General features: G+C 34.5%; 1 protein-coding gene across 1 annotated transcript in view; it reads right to left on the bottom strand.

Moving 5' to 3' along the window:
- LOC149807312 (HEAT repeat-containing protein 1-like) overlaps positions 1-22,781 on the bottom strand; it is a 178,280-nt gene that overhangs the window by 50,851 nt on the left and 104,648 nt on the right. The window contains exons 36-40 of the mRNA XM_089965190.1: positions 21,040-21,119; positions 18,250-18,334; positions 14,204-14,341; positions 8,108-8,212; positions 5,773-5,843 (exon numbers count right to left, since the gene is read on the bottom strand). Of these exons, the coding sequence (XP_089821316.1) occupies positions 5,773-5,843; positions 8,108-8,212; positions 14,204-14,341; positions 18,250-18,334; positions 21,040-21,119 (479 nt within the window). The remainder of the gene's footprint in view (positions 1-5,772; positions 5,844-8,107; positions 8,213-14,203; positions 14,342-18,249; positions 18,335-21,039; positions 21,120-22,781) is intronic.

Raw genomic sequence — 22,781 nt, forward strand, 5'->3', positions numbered from 1 at the left:
TTAGAATTATTCTCTTTCCATTATAATTCCAATTTCCTTCTGCTGCAGAACCGTATCTGTTACGAAGTTATTCGATTCTTTCCAAATAAATATTTTGGCAAGAACTCTTGAACATTCCTCACTGTTATTGAGTGGAATAACTTTTACCTTTTCTTCTTAAGTAAGATTTTTCCATATATGATGCCATGTCAAAGTTTTGTCATTGTTTATCCCTATGCTTCTAATTGTACTACAATTTAATGATGCAAACAGTCAACATTTTTGAACAGCAGACAAAATGCCTAGTTACTAATTGAAATGATACATGTACTTTCACATATCTGATCTTCACCTAGCACCTGTTTTGTTCAAGGTTTATTTTTGTTTGTTTGTGAAACCACAAAAGCTATATTTAGCCAGTGTTGACCATATTATGATCTTGACAATTACCTCTTGTTATAATCATCAATGAAAACAACTCAACAGCTGTGAAAAGCCCAAAACTTTATCCCAACATTACTCAACTCATTTCCTGTAAACGTCAGCATTTGTTGATTATGACATAATATTAACCGTTGTGGTACATGTTATAATGTACTTTAGCCAACACTTCTCAATGAAAACCTGACATTGCGAAACAGACATCCGTAGAGAAAATAAGATTACTTACTTTACCATATGAATTAAACATTGGCTATGGACACGTATTATATAAAATATGGCACTGTTGGCCTAAAATTACGGCTGAGTACCACTGAGGGGTACTTTTGTAAACAAACTTAAAACTGATGGTGTAGGAGGTGGCCACTAGTGAAGGGGCTATATTTGAGGAGGACCACTGTAAAGCATAAAATGTAGGCATGTTTTTGTTTAGCCATACCCTTGAAGAGGGATTTTGTTTTCTTCAAGAAAAATAAAAACAGCATTAAGCAAGAAAAAGATTCAAAGGAAGATCACCTAATAATAAATTTCAACACAGTTACTGGTCTACATATTTTAAGGTGTCTGAATAAATGCAAAATGGTGTTACAACTGCCCTGTAGTAACCATGCCAAAAGTTCATGGTAAATCATTGGTGATTTAGAAAACCAACAATAACAGCAGACTGGGTCCTGCAGTAATTACTGATGGCAGATGTGATAAGCACTATTTAACTGGACAATTGTTCTAATTACTGGCATGATCAAATTACAAACACAACACCGTGGCTCCCAACCCTCAATTACAATCAAGAAAATTATCAGATAATTTGACCGTATAGCCATGAATTTCACTTACCTACCAGTGTTGTTTTGTACCACAAGGTTACTTTTTGTCCTAGTTACCCCTAGGACAGTCCCTGTGCTATATTAACTTTAATACCCATAAATGACTTAATAAGGTGATTTTTTTTTTGTCCTAACACCATTTTTCAACACAAGGTAGGCCATATAAGGTGGTCAGTATTTCAATGCAACAAAATTTAATAGTTCTTATTCTTAGGTGTGAAATGTGAGTAGTGGGGCAGTGATGGGATGCGGATTGCAAAACCATTCAGAAATGTTATTTCAATCTTGGTACATACATTGCTTCATATTTAAACTAATTCTTTTACTGTAAGCTCCATTTTCCCACTGCTGCAGAATATTCTTATCTGTTACAATCTTGTTTATCTGAGTCTTCCCAACGTAACATTTTTTGACAAGAACTTTCCTTATTGTCATCAAGTCGAATAACTTCTACTTTTTGTTCTAAAGTATCAATTCTCCATTTATGTGATGGCATGCAAAAGCTTTTATTAACAATTTATTCCTATGTTGCTAATTTTACAGTACTGCAATTTATTTAGGCAGATAAAACTTTTGTAGAAATGAAATGCCTTGTTTATAAAGGAAGTGTTACATGTACTGTTGAGTGATTTTTCAGTCATTTTGTCTGGTACCGCACCGTTACCATCTTACCGTTTTTAATTTCAACCATTTCTTCTTTTATATCGCTGGTCGATATAGGACCTTTTATAATTTTTTAAAAATATTATACAAATAACATTTTATTTGGCGTTAAATAGCCTAACAGTGCTGATGCGCTGTTAAAAAAATCAATCAATCAATCAATCAATCAATCATTGTCTGGTACCCCATTTTGTTCGAAGTTAATTTCTCTCTCTGGCATTAAACCCACAAAATCTATTTTTAGCTATGCTGACCATGTTATGATCTTGACAATTACATCTGGTCATAATCATCAAAGAATAAAAATTGCTGTGTGAAGCCCAGAACTCTATCACAACATTGCTGATGATATTTCCTGTAAATGTCAGCATCCATGACATAATACTAACCTTATTGGTACATGAACTTTAGCTAACTCTTCTTTCAGTAATGAAAATTTGACATCAGTAAACAGACATCAGGAAAGATAATCAGATTACTGTATGAATTAAATATTGGTTCTGGACACATATTATTAATAAAATGTGGCTGCTTGTGAGGGGTAAATTTTACATTGGTGCACCAATATGTTGGCCACTGGTCATATAAGTAGGGTGTCCTTTCTTCAGGGGTATTTCTGAACACAAACTCATCTGTACCATGGGATTCTGGCCATAAAAAGTGGGTGACTGCTAGTTGGTGGTGGGGTGTTCATGAAGGGGACCACTGTACCATGAATGTATGGTAGCTTCTGACATGTTAAATCTTGAGGGTTAAATCAATCTCAAAAATGGATTTTACACATGTATTATTCAATATGACCTTATTGGGAGAGAGAATACACCACTACAGTGGAGAGCACAACATATACAATGGGAGTTAACTCTTCTAGTAACTACATACCTGTGATGGAGACAAATAAGCATGTACTTATTCTTATGTTACGTGTTTAGGCTTGAATAAACAGTAGCAAAAGAAAGAGTAAAGACAACAAGCTTTGAAATTTTTTTATTTCCCTGGAAAAATACTGTAAAAATGAAAAAATATAAACTTACGGTTTTAGGAATCAAATCCAAAAATAATCCAAGAATAATCAACAAATAAAATTCCTAATAATAAAATGTTTTAATGATTTCAAGCTCAAGTCCCGATGAAGAATCCAAGATGAAAGACAATGACGTATGCTGTAACCCATAGTGTGTTGAAGTCTACAGTTCCTTGAAGAAACAATAAATATCACTTTTCATTGGATATCCGAATAAAATTTTTATGAGAGATGTCTTTGTTCAAGGATTTTGTATGAGCACATGTATATCTCCAGGAATTTTTAAAAATCCTTTTGAATCCAAATAATTTGAAATAACTCCAAATGACACAACAGACACTTTCCAGTGTAAAGAAAAACGCCCAAATGAAATAATTTCTCCAAAACAAAGATTATATCGTATTCTAAAAAACAGTTTCGAAAATCCCCAAGTTGCAAAATCGAAAAGGGTGGTCTTTTGATTGTGTTTATAACGTGTACGCCTAACATGACCCTGACAAAAACCAATAATTTTACTCTAAGAAATAAAATTATAAAAATTGTTTACATTTTACACCATAAAGTCACATCATGACCTCAACAACAAACAATCATTTTAAAATAAAAATAGAACTTATTTACATGGCTACTACAAACTTTGAATCAAGGTCAGGATCCAGGTCAACACCTGGTGTTTACAAAAACGAACAGTCAAGGTCATACTATTTTCTGGAAAAAGTATGAGTTCCTAGCAAACATTATTTTGACATATAATGAAATTTAAAAAAAATAAAATGATTATAAAACTTGCAAACGATTAAATCAGATATAATTAAATCAAATACACATAACATTATTATGAGCTTTTAACCTTATGAAATTTACCAAACAATAATTTTCAAAGCCCAAAGTGTGGAATTTCTAATTCGATCCAAGTGGCATTTAACTTTAATATATCTGTGAATTCTAATTGGAAAGGTTCATTATAAAAGCAAAACAAAGACTATGTTTCTAATAGCCATGACTTTATTGTGAAAATTTCAATAGTTCAAGGATAACCTCCATATGAAATGCATGGATCCTGAATTCATCAGGTGTGCAATATTTAAAAACATGACTGCCACAGAATAAGGCAAGAAATAACTTAGTTTTGCCTTCGAACAATTTGATCATTTTCGTCATACCTGCATACAACGTTACCTAGGGTGGATAATTGTTTCTTTTAGGTAAGCAACTGAACTAGCATGTATCTCGGCGTATATCGCTTGCGGCGAGACATGCTAAAAGTACGGTATGCATGGGTATTCTACCCTTACAAATACTCACTCTCTTGTAGATTTAAGGCAAGTTTAATTTCTAACTGATCTTGTCAGTGAGTGAACATTCTCCATTTTTGTTCTCCAGCCATAGGGGTTAAGTGTTACATTTGTGTTTTATTTGATATGTGAAGCGTATTCAGTTTTTAATGTTGTATCATGAAATGATGCCTTTACTACTACAGATTTGAAACCTTTGAATTGTTACAAATTGCTATTAGGGATTTAATTTAGTAGCATGTATCTATTTTAGTAGCATGTATCTATAGATTTTAATTCTGTACCTGTTATTATGACCAGTTTGGTTTTATTGCAGCTGTCTGTACCTGTTGGTACCTGTCTGTACGTACGTCTGTGCGCGCAGTGGATCCATGAAGGGTGGGCATGGCCAATACAAGTGTGCCAACCCATTTTAGGAGAACTATGTGCTGTCAGTGTGTATGTGTGTGCGGGTTTATCAGGCTGTCAGTCTGGCTGGCTGTGTGTCTATATGGATATGGAAGATGATGTAACCACCAAGGCAATTTGAAGATGAAACTGCTAATTTGTAAACTTGTCCGATACAAGTGTGGGCCAACCCAAAAATTTGGGAAAACTGGTTTGTCAGTGGACACATTTGTAAGTTTTCACAAATATTTATGAATCGTACAGCTGTATAAATGACCGAGTCATCTGCTTATTTCAACTGATTGTTGTTTCAATTGAGTACAATTGAGTCATTTTGACTGCATGAAATTATCTGAATCTATTTTCATTCCAAGAGATTATTTGAATGTCACTTCCATTACATGAAATTACATGAGATTGTATGAATCTCCGTTTCATCACATGAGATTATTTGAATCTCACTTCCATTACGTGAGATTATAAGAATCTTACCGTCATACGTTTGATTATATGAATCATTTTTTGCCTCCTATTTGTGAATGTTTGGGTAGAGTAATTGAAGGAGACATGTTTAGAGCATGAAAGTATCACTGTATTTGTAGTATATATATTTTTATTAATTCATATCATAAACTTCCATCTTTCATCACATTGTGTTGTCATTCGATCCAAGCATCCATTCAGGTCTATCCTGTTACAATGACTGACCCTTTAAGTCAAGAGCATAAATTCTCATTGCCAAACTTGAAAATATGCTGTTCACATATGCATGTCTACCTTAAATAATATAAATTCTTGATGAATGTGATACTAATTATCTACAGCTTTTGGCATTCAATAATAATATTCTTATCATCAGCAAGAATTCATTAAAATGTATTCATACGGTATTATGTGATTTACTATGTGAAAATGTTAAATATATTAAAAAATATAAAATATGACAGAGGCATAAAGAGACAGACACATGGATGCAAAGTCTAACAGTGATGACGAAAAAGCAAACTGGGACATAGTACAACCTAAAGTTAAATGAGACAGAAAGACGGGAAATGTTGCAAAGGTAGAAAAAGAAAAAAATTAAAGAGAGATGGAAAAAGTGACAAATTAAAACTTATACATATCTATGCAAGAAGGGCAAGTTGTAAATACATACCTGTCTGCCAACCTATAGAAGACCAGAATTCTATGTCTTTGCTCATCATCTCGTGTGGCCCAGTCAAACAACTGAAAGAAAATTTCACTACTGTGACCAGGAATGGAGGAATGGAGTTGTACACAAGCAGTGTTTCAGCCAAGTATAAAAAAGGAGCCATTTAGCCCCTTTTCATTTGAAAAAAAAATGGGCAAATTGTAATAGTCATAATGGGCAAGCATCAAAATAAAACGAGATATCATTTTCAAAGTCAATTTTGAAATGTTATTTGCATGAAAAACCAATAAAATTCTTTACTTTAAGATTCTCCTATTTAGAGCCTCTGAACATACCTAATGATGTGGAAAAAGTAAAACTCTACAATTATATGCTCAGGGTTCATTCTAAGCTGCATCCTCATGCCAAAGAGCCATATATTTTTCATCTCTGGCACATAAGAAAGTTCATTCCATGGTGCCAAAAAGATGTATAAAATATACCTAAGAATTATTAAACAAAAAGAGATCTAAACGACTGATTTTAGACTTAACTGAGTACATCCCAAACTAAATTAATATACTGTACACTCTGCCAAAGAAACATAAGATGATCAAGTTTATTTACTGAATCTGATTAGCTTAGGCACCAATCGAGAGCATATGATTCATGCAACTGTATTGATGAAATCTCAAGTAAAATCTCTGCTACATTTACTTCCAAAGAACTGTATGGGGGGGGATATAGACTCAATTGTCCAAAATAAATTCTTTTTAGAATAGAATGGTAACTCGAACATGAGGAATTCAATTCCCAGCATGAGCGCCCACAAGAGAAGCTGATAATAATCACAGGTGCTTTGGGTCCTGGATTCATAAATTTCTGCAATAAGTATTCACTGTTCAGCATTATACACTTTGCATCCATCACTGGACTATAGCACAGTTTGCTACAATTTCCTTTTCAACTAAAATAACTGTCACCTGAAAATGGACATGGTTATTTTATTGGACAAAAAAACTGCAGGAAAAAATGATCTGGTCTGACTCTACAATGACTGATTTCAAAGCAAATAATGTTGGACAGGTAAACATTTATTGCAGAAATTAATAAATTCATAATGTGAGTGCCTCAGACAATAAGGTTTTGAATTTCTAGAGTAAACAAAAACAGGTAGGGGTATTTGTGACCCGTATTTTTTCTAAATGATCCAATTTGTTTTTGTTGTAATCGGACCAATGTAAAACAACTTTCTCATTTTTGGAATGTACTCTGTAAGCTCCTCCAACATTACAGTCATTTGTCTTTGTGAACTATAAGCTTTCAAAAGATTTCTTGGTGGGGGCTGTGCCTGCTTTCGTTCTTTGATTCCACCATTTCAGAATCTAATTCTTCATCAGAAGTTTTCAATACCAATTTTTGTTTGAAATCCAGTAAATGACAATGACCAAGCAGAGCTAGCAGTGTTTTGAAAGATGCATATCTGAAGTCCAAGCTGTATACATTCTGAGCTAAATCTCCCATCAATCATATACCCAAACAAAGGGAATTAAAAGTTTTTTCACAATACCTAAGATATGCCAAGGGAAACAAGGTCTTTTTAAATAACTATAAATAAGGTCTTCTTAAATAACTAGGATTACCAGTGAGAAAAATCTGGGAAACTCTTTTTCTTTAATCATTAAACCCTGTACAAAAGTATGAAACTGCAGAGTGGAACCAAACCTCTCAACTTAGACTGGGTACCCAGCTATAGCTAATTTATACAGCTTTCTTTGACACTGGGAACGAGTCAATCTCTTAACCAAGAAGTATTACAGGATATACTGGGTAAACTATTTTTTTCTGGACAGTCATAACTTTTGCAACATATGGGATATGAGAAATCAGGAAACTAGATCAGGAAAGCAATGAGTGCTATCAAGAAAGATGGATTTTTTTTATTTTTACAAAAACAATCATTGAGGAATTTGTACATTTAAGGTTTGTTTGGTACATCTTATCACATTAAAGGTAAAGAAAATCACACCATTGTGCATTAAATCTTTTTTCTGGACTTTTGAGTTTTGCACAATTCTCACAATGATGTCCTGGCTGAAACACTGCACATGGCATTCAAGAAACAATCACTACTTAAAATGGAAGTTTTATATGAAAAATTTTAACTTCAGTTTCTGGTAAACATTTGCATGGAGGTGTGCAATAAAGGAAACTGTGTTCTTTTCTATTGTTTACCACATGCCTTTTCCATCATCACAATTTTTTAAATTCTTTCATCTACTCCTTTCACTGCAATATTTACAGATGTCTATGTTCAAAATCACATTTAAAGAAAAATTTGATGAATTAATAGTATTACCTTGAAAAGAAAAGGTTTAAAGGTGGCTTCTGACAGCTTCATCACCATGGTGATAATTGTTTCTATTGCAACTCCTTCAATTGTTTCTACCTTGTGATGCGACACCTTCAAGAGACAACAAAAATTAATTAACTAAAAATACAGTAAATCCCTGCTACAACATGCTTTGTTATAAGATGAATTTGGATATACCATGGCTCTTAAAAATGACAAGAGTCTGATTTTATAATTTGGCAAGATGTTATTTCTTGAAGCAAAAATATTGTTGCTTTGTGCTTATTTTCAAAGATGTTAACTCCTAAAAAAGCTGATAATTGTTAATCTGATTACTTCCAAACCATCAATTAAATCATTGTCTCTCTTTGTTGTTTCTGCAATGCATCTTGTGTACAATCATTGATAAATCCTGGGTAAACAAAAGTCACTAGATGTATGCGAAGTCATCTAGCATACAAATCCAAGTGCAAACAAAGTGGTGGTCTAAAATAATTTCTCATCTGAATTTAAAAATAAATTATCTATGAACAATAAATGAAAACAACCAATGCTTACTCATATAATCATCATTCACACCCAATGAGAGAATAACCGAATATTTTTATGCAGGTCACCTTTTACCCACGAAATCGAATGGTTTGTCCAGGAAGTTATACACACTTGTTAGAGTGTTCATCTTAAATATATTTTGAGGTCAATACTACTGACCAACTGTATGAATTTCAGTTCAAGTATTTATCCAACCTAAATACAAGTTTCTTTTCAGAAACTCTCAATGTACGATTATGCATTTTATTGTCAGTAAAATATCAGACCCTTTAGAGATGTCCAGTAAATATGAACGTTTTATAAGTTAGCATGAGTGCAACAATAAAGACTCAAGCATTTAGATTTGAATGGAAGTTTTTCTGTGCTGAAATTATGATTCTTTGAACACAATGATGATGAAATTTATATTATGAACAAAATGAAACTGGTTGCTGTGTACACATAGTTTAACTATTTACAGTTCAGTTGCCAATTTTGGTACACATTTATCATTCAATGAATGGTTCTCTGCCCAGTAAATAAATATTAAATATAAATACTTCTTGTTTAATATGCATCACTGATGTCCAGTTTTGAGCCCCTCCCCCCCACTTCAATCTTCTACAACTTACAGGATACATATGCAATATTTTCATCAGTTAACTGACTTGGTTGAATAATGCATGGCATGGTAATAGTATGATGGCACTTTGCGGACCCTGACCAGCATGTTATAGCAGGGTTTCAATGTACCTGCATTTTAAGGTAAAGAAAAAGAAAACAGTTAATGAATACACATAATTCATGCTGTAATACTGTAAAATAAACTTTGACCATTTGACAGAGCAAGTGTACATAGGTATGATACAATACAGTGAAGTGTTAAAACTTACAGAACTCATTGCAAGTTTGATGCTCTAAAATGTCATGACATATCAGCATCTTTATTAGCATCTGTATGCACCGCAAGTTTCAATTACATAAATGCCTGTACTTTCATTGTTCTGTAAACCCTTTATTTCATATCACATTTGTCAAGTACTGAATGCAAAGATCAGTCCTGCACTTTCTCTATGTAGACATGATAATGTAAATGCTTAATATTTCAAGCAAATTCCAACAAATATGGAATATATTTAGTTGAACTTATCAGTTACATTTTTATAATATTTTTTAGTATAGGCTATTTGTTGACATTGAGTCCTAACCCTGCCATATGCTGTTTGTGAGTAGGATCCATCCCAATCATTATGTTGGGAAACTTTCTGGTCAAATAATATCTGCCAAGATTGCTGACTCTCAAAAGGCAGGTTGTCAGAGATATGTTTGACATATGTCACCAATTGCAAGGTGACTATATGATAACTCTTATTATAATAACTCATGAGATTTACATGTTTTTTCATACAAAAGGCAATTATCTCAAATAAAATCAGTGTGAAAAGATCTAATGTTCTGAAGACACTGCAGAAAATATCCAGCAAGAGTACCATGAATACATGAGTCCCATGTTTAATAACAGTCTTCTATGACAAAATATCCAACAAGAGTACCATGAATACATGAGTCCCATGTTTAATAATAGTCTTCTATGAAACAATATCCAACAAGAGTACCATGAATACATGAGTCCCATGTTTAATAAGTCTTCTATGAAAAAATATCCAACAAGAATACCATGAATACATGAGTCCCATGTTTAATAATAGTCTTCTATGACAAAATATCCAACAAGAGTACCATGAATACATGAGTCCTATGTTTAATAACAGTCTTCTATGAAAATAACTAAAATGTATGGACAGAAGCCACATTTGTTCTGATGTTGACCTTTACCCTAAAAACCAATTAGCTTTTACCTTACTACTTAATGTAAATAATCCATAAAGTTTGGCCTAGGACTGTGATTGAGAGCAAATATTATTGCATAGAAACCATTTTTTTTCTTTCATTCACAGTCATCATGACTTTTAACCTTTTGTCCCCCAAATCAACTTTTCTCTTGCTCTAAGTGCAAGCCATCTAGAGAGTTTGGTCCAGATAAATGATGTATAACTAATGTTATTCTGTGGATACCATTTTTAATCTTTCAAAGGCTTGGGCCTTTGACCTTCAGACACAAAACTGTTAAGGTTCTTCATTACACAAAAGTGAAAGCCATCCACAAAGGTTGGTAACTGTTGATGAAGGAGAACATAAACCATTTTTCTTTTTACACTCATAAAAATGCCAAAATCTAAAGGGTTCTTCCGGACCCCAAGTGCAAGTCAGGCATAATGGTACCTGGTGATATGGGCAATGAAGAAGCCTGAACAAAGTAAACTCTGTCTTCTTTTATTAGGAAAGCAAAGATGACATCACTCTGTGATTCTTTTTAGTCATAAACTGAGTGATAGTAATTTATCAAAACCAAGCTCAGTAACTTGGTGTGGTATTCCCCAGGTAAAATTATTTCTTGCAGGTGTTGATATCAACTGTACCTACAAAACAAACTTGTGCACATTCTTAAGCATGCATTTTAATAGCTGGATGACCATTAACTCTTTTCTTTCCCCTGCAAGTCATCATTTGTTATCAATGCTAAATTTATGCAAGTTATTCTTTGATAATGAAAATATACCAAGTTGTGTTTTGAAACATGAAACATCAATATGTAAAGAACTATTTGTGTTTAAGAATAGAATTTCTGAATATATTTATTAAAGATTTTTAACTGCTGTGCTTGCATTATTTTCTTTGTAAAATCACTCTCAAACTGTAAGTGAACCAACGCTATTTGAAAAGCGCTGTATGGTCAAGGTTGTTTTCTTGCATCACATGGAGAAAATTAAAAAAGCCATGAAGCTAATGCTATCTAACCAATGCACAACGTTACTAGAAATAGGAAGACAAACACTGAAAGCATAAATATGCAATCCAATTTGGATTGTTATACTGAAGCTATAAAGTAAACAGTCATATAAAAAAAATCCCTGCTTCTAATAATTGATGCACTTGCATGATAGGCATGGCACCATATTTGTTCTTTGCCATATGCTGATTCTGTTAGATGGATAGAGTTCATCCTTATTATGAACTTAAATGCTTCAGTTCATCATCAATGAATAACTACTGTCATGTTTTATCAACAACAATGAAACTGAACATTGATGTTTTGATATTATTAAATGGTCAGTCCATTACTTAAGGTTTATTTGCCGTAGGTCTCTACACCATGTATTTTGGCCATAAGACTTAACTGCCATTAGAATAAGCAATTTAATTTCCCACTTTAACAAAACCTCACCAAACAACTCACATTTAAATAAATATCATGTAGTTAAGTTGAGGTTTACTCATCTGTAACATCAACAACCACAGTGGTTTGAACGGTTCAACACTATGTGTTAAGAAAGTGAAGGAAGAACCCAGGAATAAACACATACCTATGGGAAACTACTGGCAAGCTTTCTAACATTCCCAACTAGGTTGAGTCTGAGACTCAAACTCACATGGATGGAGATGAGATGGCAGCGATCAGTAAAGACTTTAGACCGCTAGGCCATCCAGGGCCTCATGAGTGGAATTAACATATTACACAATACAGTCAAACCTGTTTGCAGCAGCCACCCATGGGAAAAGGCATAAATGGCCATTGTAGACAGGTTGCCTTTGAAGGCAGGTTATGCTTTCAAAATTGGTTCATGACACATCTATGTACTGAATAGCAACAGCATTATTATTGGTCATATTATCATTATTTCACATTTATTATTATTATTATTATTATTATTATTATTATTGACAGTACTAGTATGCTACCAAGACACATGATTTAGTTTAGCTATTTAGCAAAGAGAAAAATAACAGAATTTTATGAAATAAGTTTCACAGAAGGATAATGATTCTTCACTTTAATCCATCATATATATGAAATGATAACTAAGCCTAATAAAAGTCACTGATCTTTGTTTATTCTGTGCATAGCTCCATCCCCACTTCTTTTGCGATGTCTGAAACTTCTATCAACGATTTCTGCCTGTTTGATTGTCCATGATGAATTGCAAATCCTTTCAGTTTATGTATGCAATCCTGTATCTTTACATAAAGTGCATACAATTGACTTCTGGTTAGGGCAGTGGTATAACTGGGCATGAAAACAGGTCTTTACACTTTAAACAATTGATGGATGAAGCTGTTGCTTGAAATACAGTCAGCTTTTGTTTGTGAACTCTGATGATTTGGGAATGAAAAGAAGCTTCCTGGGGCTAATGCTAATAGCACCTCAACTGTAAGGGATATTATTGCAGTGTACATTAACTCAGACATTACACATATTTTTGCTTCACTGGAGATAGCTATGACTCAAAATCTTAGAATAACAATTAACATATTCATCCAATTAACACAGAAAAACAAAGAAAATCAATTTAAAAAAGAATTGCTTCAATCCTCTCCTGTAAGGACAAAATCCGCCTTACTTTTAAATCCAACATGTTGACACCTTTGAGTTTCACTGGATTATGATAAGTACTATCAAAATATGAAACTTTTAAACATCAATTCACATAATACACCTATATATATGTCATGCCTTGCTCATCAAACAAAAGAAGTTTAATTTGCAGTCTTGAAGCAGTCACTGCTGATATGCTCCTGTGACCACAGAAGGCAGGGTGAAACCACTGCTTAGTTAAGAAACACTTGGCCGTTGTGGAAGACAGGTGACCACTGATTACATGACATTTATACAGGAAATTTGCTGGGGGAAAATTAGAATGGTCATTGTGACCAGGTGAATGCTGAACTCCAGTGACTGTTAGGACAGGTTTGACTTTATTGTGAGCTGAATCATTCTGAAGTATATTTACAGCAGTATGTGAACTACAACTGATTTCATGGATTTTCATATAAATGGATATAAAATGGCAAGCATTATGTATTTTAATGGATTTAATTCTAGCAAATTGTAAACTGTTAATATATCTATGACATATTCCACTCAATAATATAATTGCAGTTGACATTGAAGTTGTCATTTTTCCTACTGATTTATCTATCCAGTTGTTTATTTTTCCACAGTGCAACTCTTACTCACTGATGACAAGTGGTCACCCCTTCAGATGGATTCGACTTGCAACATACACCTCGACTTATAGGAGGGTGCATGAGAAAGCGGCTTTTTTTAGCCTGGGGGTGGAGACTAATAGTAGAATATATAGGAAACTGCAATGTGTTGTGCACTATTAATTCATACAACCAAAATACATCACATTAGAAAGAATGCCATTCCCTTCCCAGATCCTTCCTGGTTCAGCTGCTCTTTTTTGTAAGTCTGGGTGGGTGATTAAGAAGGTCTGAAGAGAGGTCATAATTTTGAAAGATCCTTCTTAATGACCATTGATATATAATCTATAAGAAGAAAGATGGACAGGTGATGGAAAATTAATACCACTTGGTGTTCATGTTCATGCATGTAACGATAGAAGTAGACCTATTGGAAGCACAAGTGATTGGTTACTTTCTTTTTACTGATGTGGTACATGTGATAACCAGACCACAGACAAACAAACAGGAAACTGCCACACTTACCTGGCTCTGTTCTTGTCCCCTTAGATCCAGACAAGTGAAGAAAAAGGTCTGTAGGGAGGTCAGGTGATGCGTAAGCTCTTCCTTACTGATGTGTTGAATGTGATCACTCAGGAGCTGTAGCATGGCTGATACACAGACCTATAGGAGGCAGACAGAAAGATACTTATATAAGAAAACCTACATTGGACACTTCAAAATCTTCAGGAGGCTTCATGGAGCTCAATGTCTTACCTCCAAAAAAGATAAGATGTACTTCAATCCATAGACAGGGTTCCCAAACATTTAAAAAAAAACCTTTCCATTTATTTTTTAGATCTTTCCTCGATGAAATTTACTTTTTCAATATTCACTTAGGACCCTTATTGAATGGAATCAAAGGCATTTTGGCTTAGAAAATGTGCATTTTTTAAAATCAAAAAATGTTTCATTTTTTAGGCTCACCCTGAACATCTGAACTGAGCATAAGACCAAGTACTAAAACACATGATGTATCACTAGAAACATGAAAAGCTAATGAATTCATATACATTTTGCTATTGAATTCATATACATTTTGCTATTGAATTCATATACATTTTGCTATTGAATTCATATACATTTTGCTACTGAATTCATATACATTTTGCATGTAACTTGTTTTAATTTACAAAATAAAAATGTTAACTTTACTCTGCTTTATTACATATGTGGATATAAGGAAAATTTGTTTTAGAAAGGGTTGTTATACATTTAAAAATGATATAACTTTGTATAAAAGGGACAGATTATTGTAAAGAATTCACTTAAGTCTGGTTGTACACCATGTGTTTTCAATATAACCTGAAATATGGACTGTATATTTAATGCAGTCATTGTTTAGGACACAGACAGCATCAGGTTCTGCATTGAAAATTGCCCCAACAGTCAGCATATTTCTACATATTAAGCAAAGTCAGATAGTTAAACTCGTTGCAAAGGAAAGTTTGAGTGATTGAAGGTTATTGATAAACTAATTACTAACAACAATGTTTAACACTGTTCTTAGTGCCAACTGCCAAATAATAAGCAAAGATCTATCACAATACATTTTTGTAACCTTAATATGAACAAAACAGAAACTTGGGCAGATAAACTTCATTAATTTAGTCTTACCAACATTACATGCTGCAGATGAGTTTATATATTCAAAATGCTACACTGGTCTTTATACCTTATATAAAAGAGGAGACTGATATGGATCAGACTAAGGGGAAACCAGTCTACTTAAATCAATCTGAATGAACGCTTGGATTGACTATATAAATATATTTAAGGCAAGGACCTAAATGATCCATGCACCAATTGTATCGTTCCTCAATCTACTAAAAGCGAACTCCAATGAGAACTTGCAAAATGAAAAGGCTTTTCTTGTTTGGGAAAAAGCCTTTTATTTCTTCATATTTTTCCTAATTTCCCAGTAGAATGGAAATCCTATGAATATGACCCTTAAATAAGTTTCACACGAAACTATAATGCTGAATCAGATTATGACAAGGCCATTGCTACTGTCACTGAGAGAAAAGCAATTCTAGGTCAGGTTATCTGTTAGTACAAGAAAGACTAAAAATATAGTACACACTTATAATACTAATAACACTATCAGAATTACAAATAACAGCATTAAAGTCCACCTATCTTTTGTTATATCACCCTACATTATTACATAATTTTCGATATAATGCAGCCATTTCATGGCCATCCATTACAAAATTTCACACACACACACACACACACAGACACAGACACACACAAACACACACACACTTTCTAATATTCAATGGCTGAAAAACTTGTTATTACAATCAGTTTTTGTCTGTCACTGCATCCCCTCGTAAAGCCAAAGATTTTCTTGGGTGGTACATCATCATATAGTTCTTCATGCAGTACTTGTCAAATTACTTCTGCCTCACAATGTCAAATTACTTCTGCCACACAATGTCAAAATACTTCTGCCACACAATGTCAAATTACTTCTGCCACACAGGGGCCCCGAGTGGCCGAGTGGTCTAAAGCGCTCTCCGTCACGGATCACTGCCATCTCACCTCTGTCTGCGTGTGTTTGAGTCTCGGGCTCGGCAAATGTGGATATGTGAGAAAGCTTGCCAGTAGCTTCTCGTGGGTCAGTGGTTCTTTCCGAGGTTTTCCCGGTTCTTCCTCCACCATTAATACTGGCCGCCATGTATAGCCTATCTTGTGCTGAAAAATGGCATTAAACCCTATAACAACAACAACAACAACTTCTGCCACACAATGTCAAATTACTTCTGTCACACAATGTCAAATTACTTCTGCCACACAATGTCAAAATACTTCTGCCACACAATGTCAAAATACTTCTGTCACACAATGTCAAATTACTTCTGCCACACAATGTCAAATTACTTCTGCCACACAATGTCAAATTACTTCTGCCACACAATGTCAAATTACTTCTGCCACACAATGTCAAAATACAGTGGTCCCCCTCTTATATGGCCATCCTTCTGCACCCGGAAAGTGGCCTTATAAGATGGGTGGCCTTTCCAGAAGGGGACTAAATTTTTTGTGAGAAGTATATGTGATATACTTCTTAAGTAAGAAAGCTACATACTTCAAAGCAAGTATTGATTCATGAGAAAAACATACAAGCTTCACTATGGCATCTTTACCTTCATCCATATTTAATAACTTCAAACAAATCTTTACCGTTGTGTGACAAATGTATTTTAGTGAGCAAAAAGACTGTTATTGCCTTGATTTTAGGCCGGGGTTTTGCTCATCCCCTTTTGGTTCAAATACGTACAAATTCATCAATAAATCATTTTATGATCAATTGTCAAAAACATTTTGAGAGAGTGTATGTGTGATTTAGAGTTTTAACTTAGCTTTAAAAATGTTCCCGTCATATCGATATGATGTCTGCAGTGTAGCAGTTTATAGTGATGTCTAGCAGTGAGGCATCATGCCGTAGACATTTAGCATCCCACCCAGTCACATTATACTGACACCAGGCTGACCAGTCCTAACACAAAACTCTAATGCTGAGTGCCAAGTGAGGTAGCTGCTAGTACCATTTTTTATAAGTCTTTGGTGTGACTCAGCCAGGGACTGAACCACAACCTCCCACATCTGAGGCTAATGCTGGAGAGAATTCTTAAATTGGTGACAGGTTTTCATTTCCCTATGAAAAGCCCAATCCCTTTGGTAGCCTCAGGAATATGATTACGTCCATCGCCTCAGTCAGACTAAAATCTAGGCCAATTTAATTAACAACAACTATAAAGCCACGTACTAGCAGCAACAATGAATAAAGTGATTGTTTAATCACACATGTTGGTTGACAATGGGATTTAAATCAAATGAATATTATCATTTTTTATACATGTGTTTTCAATCAGGATGCAACTGATATGTGAATTATGTAATAATTGAACCACACTCAAATTCATGGATTTTTAATATACATGTACTTAATGCAATGTGAATTTTATTACACAAAGATAACAGAAATGTAAGCTGTCATATTACAAGTGCATTGCAGACAGATTTTGTCTACATTTAATCAAAATTTCTATTGTTTATTTTCTCAAAAAGTGTAAATCCTACTCATTAATGACACATCACCCTTTAGAGATTATTTTCCCTTATATGTAGGTCAAAGAGAAATTTGCTTTTTTTATCCCCACCCCTAACATTTATGTTAACATTAACTTACATCAACAACACTACTGCAGGCCCAAGCATGTCAAGATAAATTGGCATTACTGTACTGTGTAACAGTGAGGGAGAACTGCAACTGTAACTCTAACATGCTACAGACGACTGTACTCGACTGAACAATACGATAACACACTTGTCCTAATACATATGTTCACTTTACTTCATTACTGACTGTAATAAAGACAAAAAACACTATATTTTGAGGTACATGCATCCTGAGTCATTTCTCTATTACCTACGAAGTTTGAGGTTACATGATCGTGTTCATCTATAAACCCTCCCCATTCCCTCAATATATTTTGGATAACTCTAACTGCTTTAGTACTTACAATTCTTTCTTGTAGAAGACGTTCATAGCAGGTCAGTATGGCTGGCAGCAGAACTCGGCTGGGAAGAAGTGTGGCCAGCGAATGCCTGAAGTCACAATGGTACACAAGATGTGACTACTTTACACAGAAAATTGCACAAACAGATCCTAATTGAACCATTAGTTACAAACAATTCTGCAATTTTCTTCTTAGTTCATAGTGTCACACCACAATTCCAAAGAAAGTGATGTATATTACAGGGCTCAAGAAAACAATTCACTATCAGATGAGATGAATATTTGTTGAATTGCTCTATGCAAGAGGAAAAGGTTTCCTTGCAACAATGATCACCTGTTATGTATATTTAACTTTAATAATTTGTTTGCTTTTTTAATGATTATATGTTAAGAACATCTGTATTTTGTACCTGACCTTGTCCAAAATCAAGTTAATGGTGTACCTGACAAGTGATCTTTATTTTGTAAACCATATAATACATAGCAAATATTTCTCTATCATTGTGGATTAAATATTTCAATCATTATTTGCAGCAAACAATTTTACTTCAATCTGAGTTAAAGTTACAGTCTTGAGAGAGTTCCAGAATGGAAATTTCCTAGTGGCTCATATTTTCAAAAAATGGTAATTGTAACTCAGGCCAAGTAGAGGGTATATAATCTTGTTTACCTAAGAATGATTCATTTTGTCTTAACATCGGAAGCAGAATCAGTCTTATTGTTGTGTTGAGCTTTTGATTTGGGTGGATTCATTTATTCAAATCATTTTTCAATGGAATTACTAAGTGCTCAATAATATTTGTCAACTAAATCTTTAATTTGGAATTAAAGTGAATTCAGACAAAGACAATTTGGATTTGTGTGTGTGTGTGATTAGGATTTTTAATCTAGCTTTAACAATTTTTCAGTCATATCACTATGATGTCTGCAGTGTGGCAGTTTACAGTGATGTCTAGCACTGGGGCATCATGCCGCAGACATGTAGCATGATGTCCCACCTAGTCACATTATCCTGACACCAGGCTGACCAGTCGTTGTTGTTGTTGTTGTTTTAGGGTTTAACGCCATTTTTCAGCACATGATAGGCTATACATGGCGGCCAGTATTAATGGTGGAGGAAGAACCCGGGAAAACCCCGGAAAGAACCACTGGCCCACGAGAAGCTACTGGCAAGCTTTCTCACATACCCACATAGGCTGAATCCGAGACTCGAACCCACGCAGACAGAGGTGAGATGGCAGTGATCTGTAACGGAGAGCGCTTTAGACCACTCGGCCACTCGGGGCCCCCTGACCAGTCGTAACACTAACCTCTTAATGCTGAGCGCCTAGCGAGGCAGCTGTTAGTACCATTTTTGTAAGTCTCTGGTATGATTTGGCAGGGGTTCGAACCCATGACCTCCCACTTCCGAGGCGGATGCTCTAACTACTAGGCCACCGGAGCGGTATCAGTTTGGATTATATTATTATGATACATCCTGAGACTGTTAGCACAATGCCACACTCCAGGCCACTGGCACATTAGCATCTGCAAAACTACAGGCATATCAACACATTCAATATTGGAATTTATTTGGAATACCACAGGAATTCAATTGGAACATCGTGCACTTGGACTTGTGAAGAAATTTCTTGATTATTTGGGACTGAATTCACAATACTGCTAGTTCTTTTCAAATTTTCACTTTGTATTCAAGGAAAATAAATTTTTTGTTGAATTTTCCACAACTTGTTAGTTTTTGCTCTTTTGTTATTTAGTTTAAAAACAGCCATATACTGCACAGGTGAAATCAAAGATTTTTGTTTTTGTTAAGTTATATAGGTGACTGATTAATTGGTGTTTAATAACACAGGAAATGTGATTTTTTTAAAGGTAAAAACTGACTTGCATCAATTTTCTTTTATTCTGTGCCAATGTAGTTAATGGCTTTATTACTACACTGATAAAATAGTCTCAAACTTTGCAATTTTTTATGACAGTGACTTTTATAAATGTATCTCCTAAATATAAATGCCTTAAAATGTGTATTTTTGTCAACACACAAAATAGAAACAATTTTTGTTTTTTGTTTGCACACATTTTGCATGGGAAAGAGAGATTAAAATTAAAACAAGAGCTGTTGATTCAGAGGACTTCAGTATGTAACTAAGAGATATGTGAAACCAAAGAGAGAACAGGTCATTAGAAGCAGACCAAATTGTGGCAGCTTTTGAACAAGAGTGTTTTGAAAAAGCCTGAACCTGGTCTTACAGCTTTCTTGTTGGTGAAATACACTTGTTATTGTTTTGAGCTGATGCTAATAAATATTTAATGTTGAATTAGAAACAGGAATTAGCTTCTGTTTGATTTTAGCTGAAACAATGGAAATTTAGGTAGTATCGTTAAACAGTTTACTATTGTCATCTTGTGTGTTAGTGAAAACAAATCCTAATTCTGGGGGCTGGAAGTTGAACCGAAATTGCTCAAATCCTTGAAGGCTTCATGCACAGAATCTTTGTTGCATGAATTCAATTCAGTTTCCTCCAGTTTAATTTCTGGTCTATAATACAAACCATATATAGAACACACTCGAATTGTCCTTTTAAGTTTGGGGTGATATCCAACACAAAGTTAAAAGAGATGATTCTTGTCTTCTCTGGATATAGCATATATACCCAATCAGTATGTTAACCGAGGCAAGTAAAGTGCTGTTAAGCATGTGAGAAAACTGCAGAATCTAATACTTAAATTATTGTGTGATAACACAGAAAAATAATGAAACAAATAAAACAAAGTGAAATTAGATGTACTGTACCTTATTGCCTTTAGTCTCAACTGCAACTGTGGCTTGTTAAGAACCTCTACTTCTGCTGCCTGGCCCAACAGGACACACACCTAGAAATAAATCAAAACTTGTTTATTGCGTATATACCAGAATGTCACTAACTTCAAATACACATATTGACTGTTTGACCTCTATCCAGACAGAACATATTTCCGAAATAAATATCGACTTGTTTCTTGCTATCCCCATGCTTTAGCAGGGGACACTGATACACGCATCAACCATGTCTCCTCCTGTTTCTGTCCAGCTGTATGTCTGTTAATTACCATATTTCCTAAACTGCTGGGTGAAATTCATGAAATTTTGTGGTTATATTGCCCTTGGGTAACCATCAACAAGGCATCCTTGACTAAAATTTCAGTAACAATTTCAAATATTTTTCCTATCAAACTTTATACATGGAGTGACAGCAGGGAGATCCATTTATGACCTATGGATCACTGTCTGGGAGTAGAGGCAAGTATGGAAGATATGAAAAATTGGAATGGTAATATATTTTGGCTGTCTGACTATTGGCTTGACATGACACACTTTGAAAAATAAGACATGTTAGATACCCTATATAATCTCTTTCAAGTCAAGTCAAACTACAAGCAATAAATATCCTTATCTTCTGTAGCATAATGTACCCACAGGTAAGGGTTCTATGCTGCTTGTATGACTGATTACTCATAATACAACATATAGACCCAGATCTACTGACACATTAGATCTGGTCTGTGCTGTTTGAAGGTAGACTCGACTTACAAGCAGGTATATACTGTATTTGATTTGTGTCCATCATGTAATAACTCCTGTTTTTGAAGAGACCATACCAGAAAAAATATACAAACTGGTCACTTACATATATGTATGCAGGCTGTCTGATCCCTGAACCAGATTTGCCAGCCCATAAGCTTGCACCAATATTTCAGAATCAAGGCAGCCCATTCAGAATGGGAAACAGGTTGGTTAAAAGAAGCAAATGTCAACAATCATGCTACATGTTTCTATGAGCCTTACCTACCTGTCCACAGTAACTAATACTTAGGGTCCAATGAAAAAAATAATCATGTATCCATTCCTTTACTTCTACAACCTTGAATACTTTCAACATTGTTGGCCAAAATAACCCCAGACATTGTTTTCTTGATGAATGATCTTCTTTCCTCTTTATTTTCTGCCACCATTTTTTTACCCATTTATCCTCTTATGAACTGGTTTCTTATACAATGCATTCTGTCTTTTACATAAATATTAAAAAAATTGCCCTCAAAAATGTAATTTATTTAAACAAATTCTGACAATGTTGAATGTAGAATTTTCTCTGAAATTGTTAAAATTCTTCAAACACTTGACTAATAGAAAACAATCCTAAAATTAGATAACTGTTACTTATATTTCATATCACTTGTAGCCTGTCTGATCCCTGGATTGTCAAGACACCCCCCTGGAAACATAGGCTTCAGACCCCCATCAGAACACATAAATTACATGTCACACATATAAACAATCTGCCTTACCTTACATGCACCACCCCTCCCCCCCCATGGGCTCTGGGATGTATGACCTGCCTGATGTGCTCTTTTAAATATCATAAGAGGTGATTATTATGGAAGTATAATCTGTGGTGGTTCTGTGGTTAGTGTGTCAGACTCGTGATCAACAAGAGTATGGGTATGAATCCTAACCTCGTATCAGGCCAGATTAGCTACAATTGCATACCCTAGGGC

This window comes from Sinohyriopsis cumingii, chromosome 1 (assembly GCF_028554795.1).
Source record: "Sinohyriopsis cumingii isolate HCF-2022 chromosome 1, ASM2855479v2, whole genome shotgun sequence".
Lineage (NCBI taxonomy): Eukaryota > Metazoa > Mollusca > Bivalvia > Unionida > Unionidae > Sinohyriopsis > Sinohyriopsis cumingii.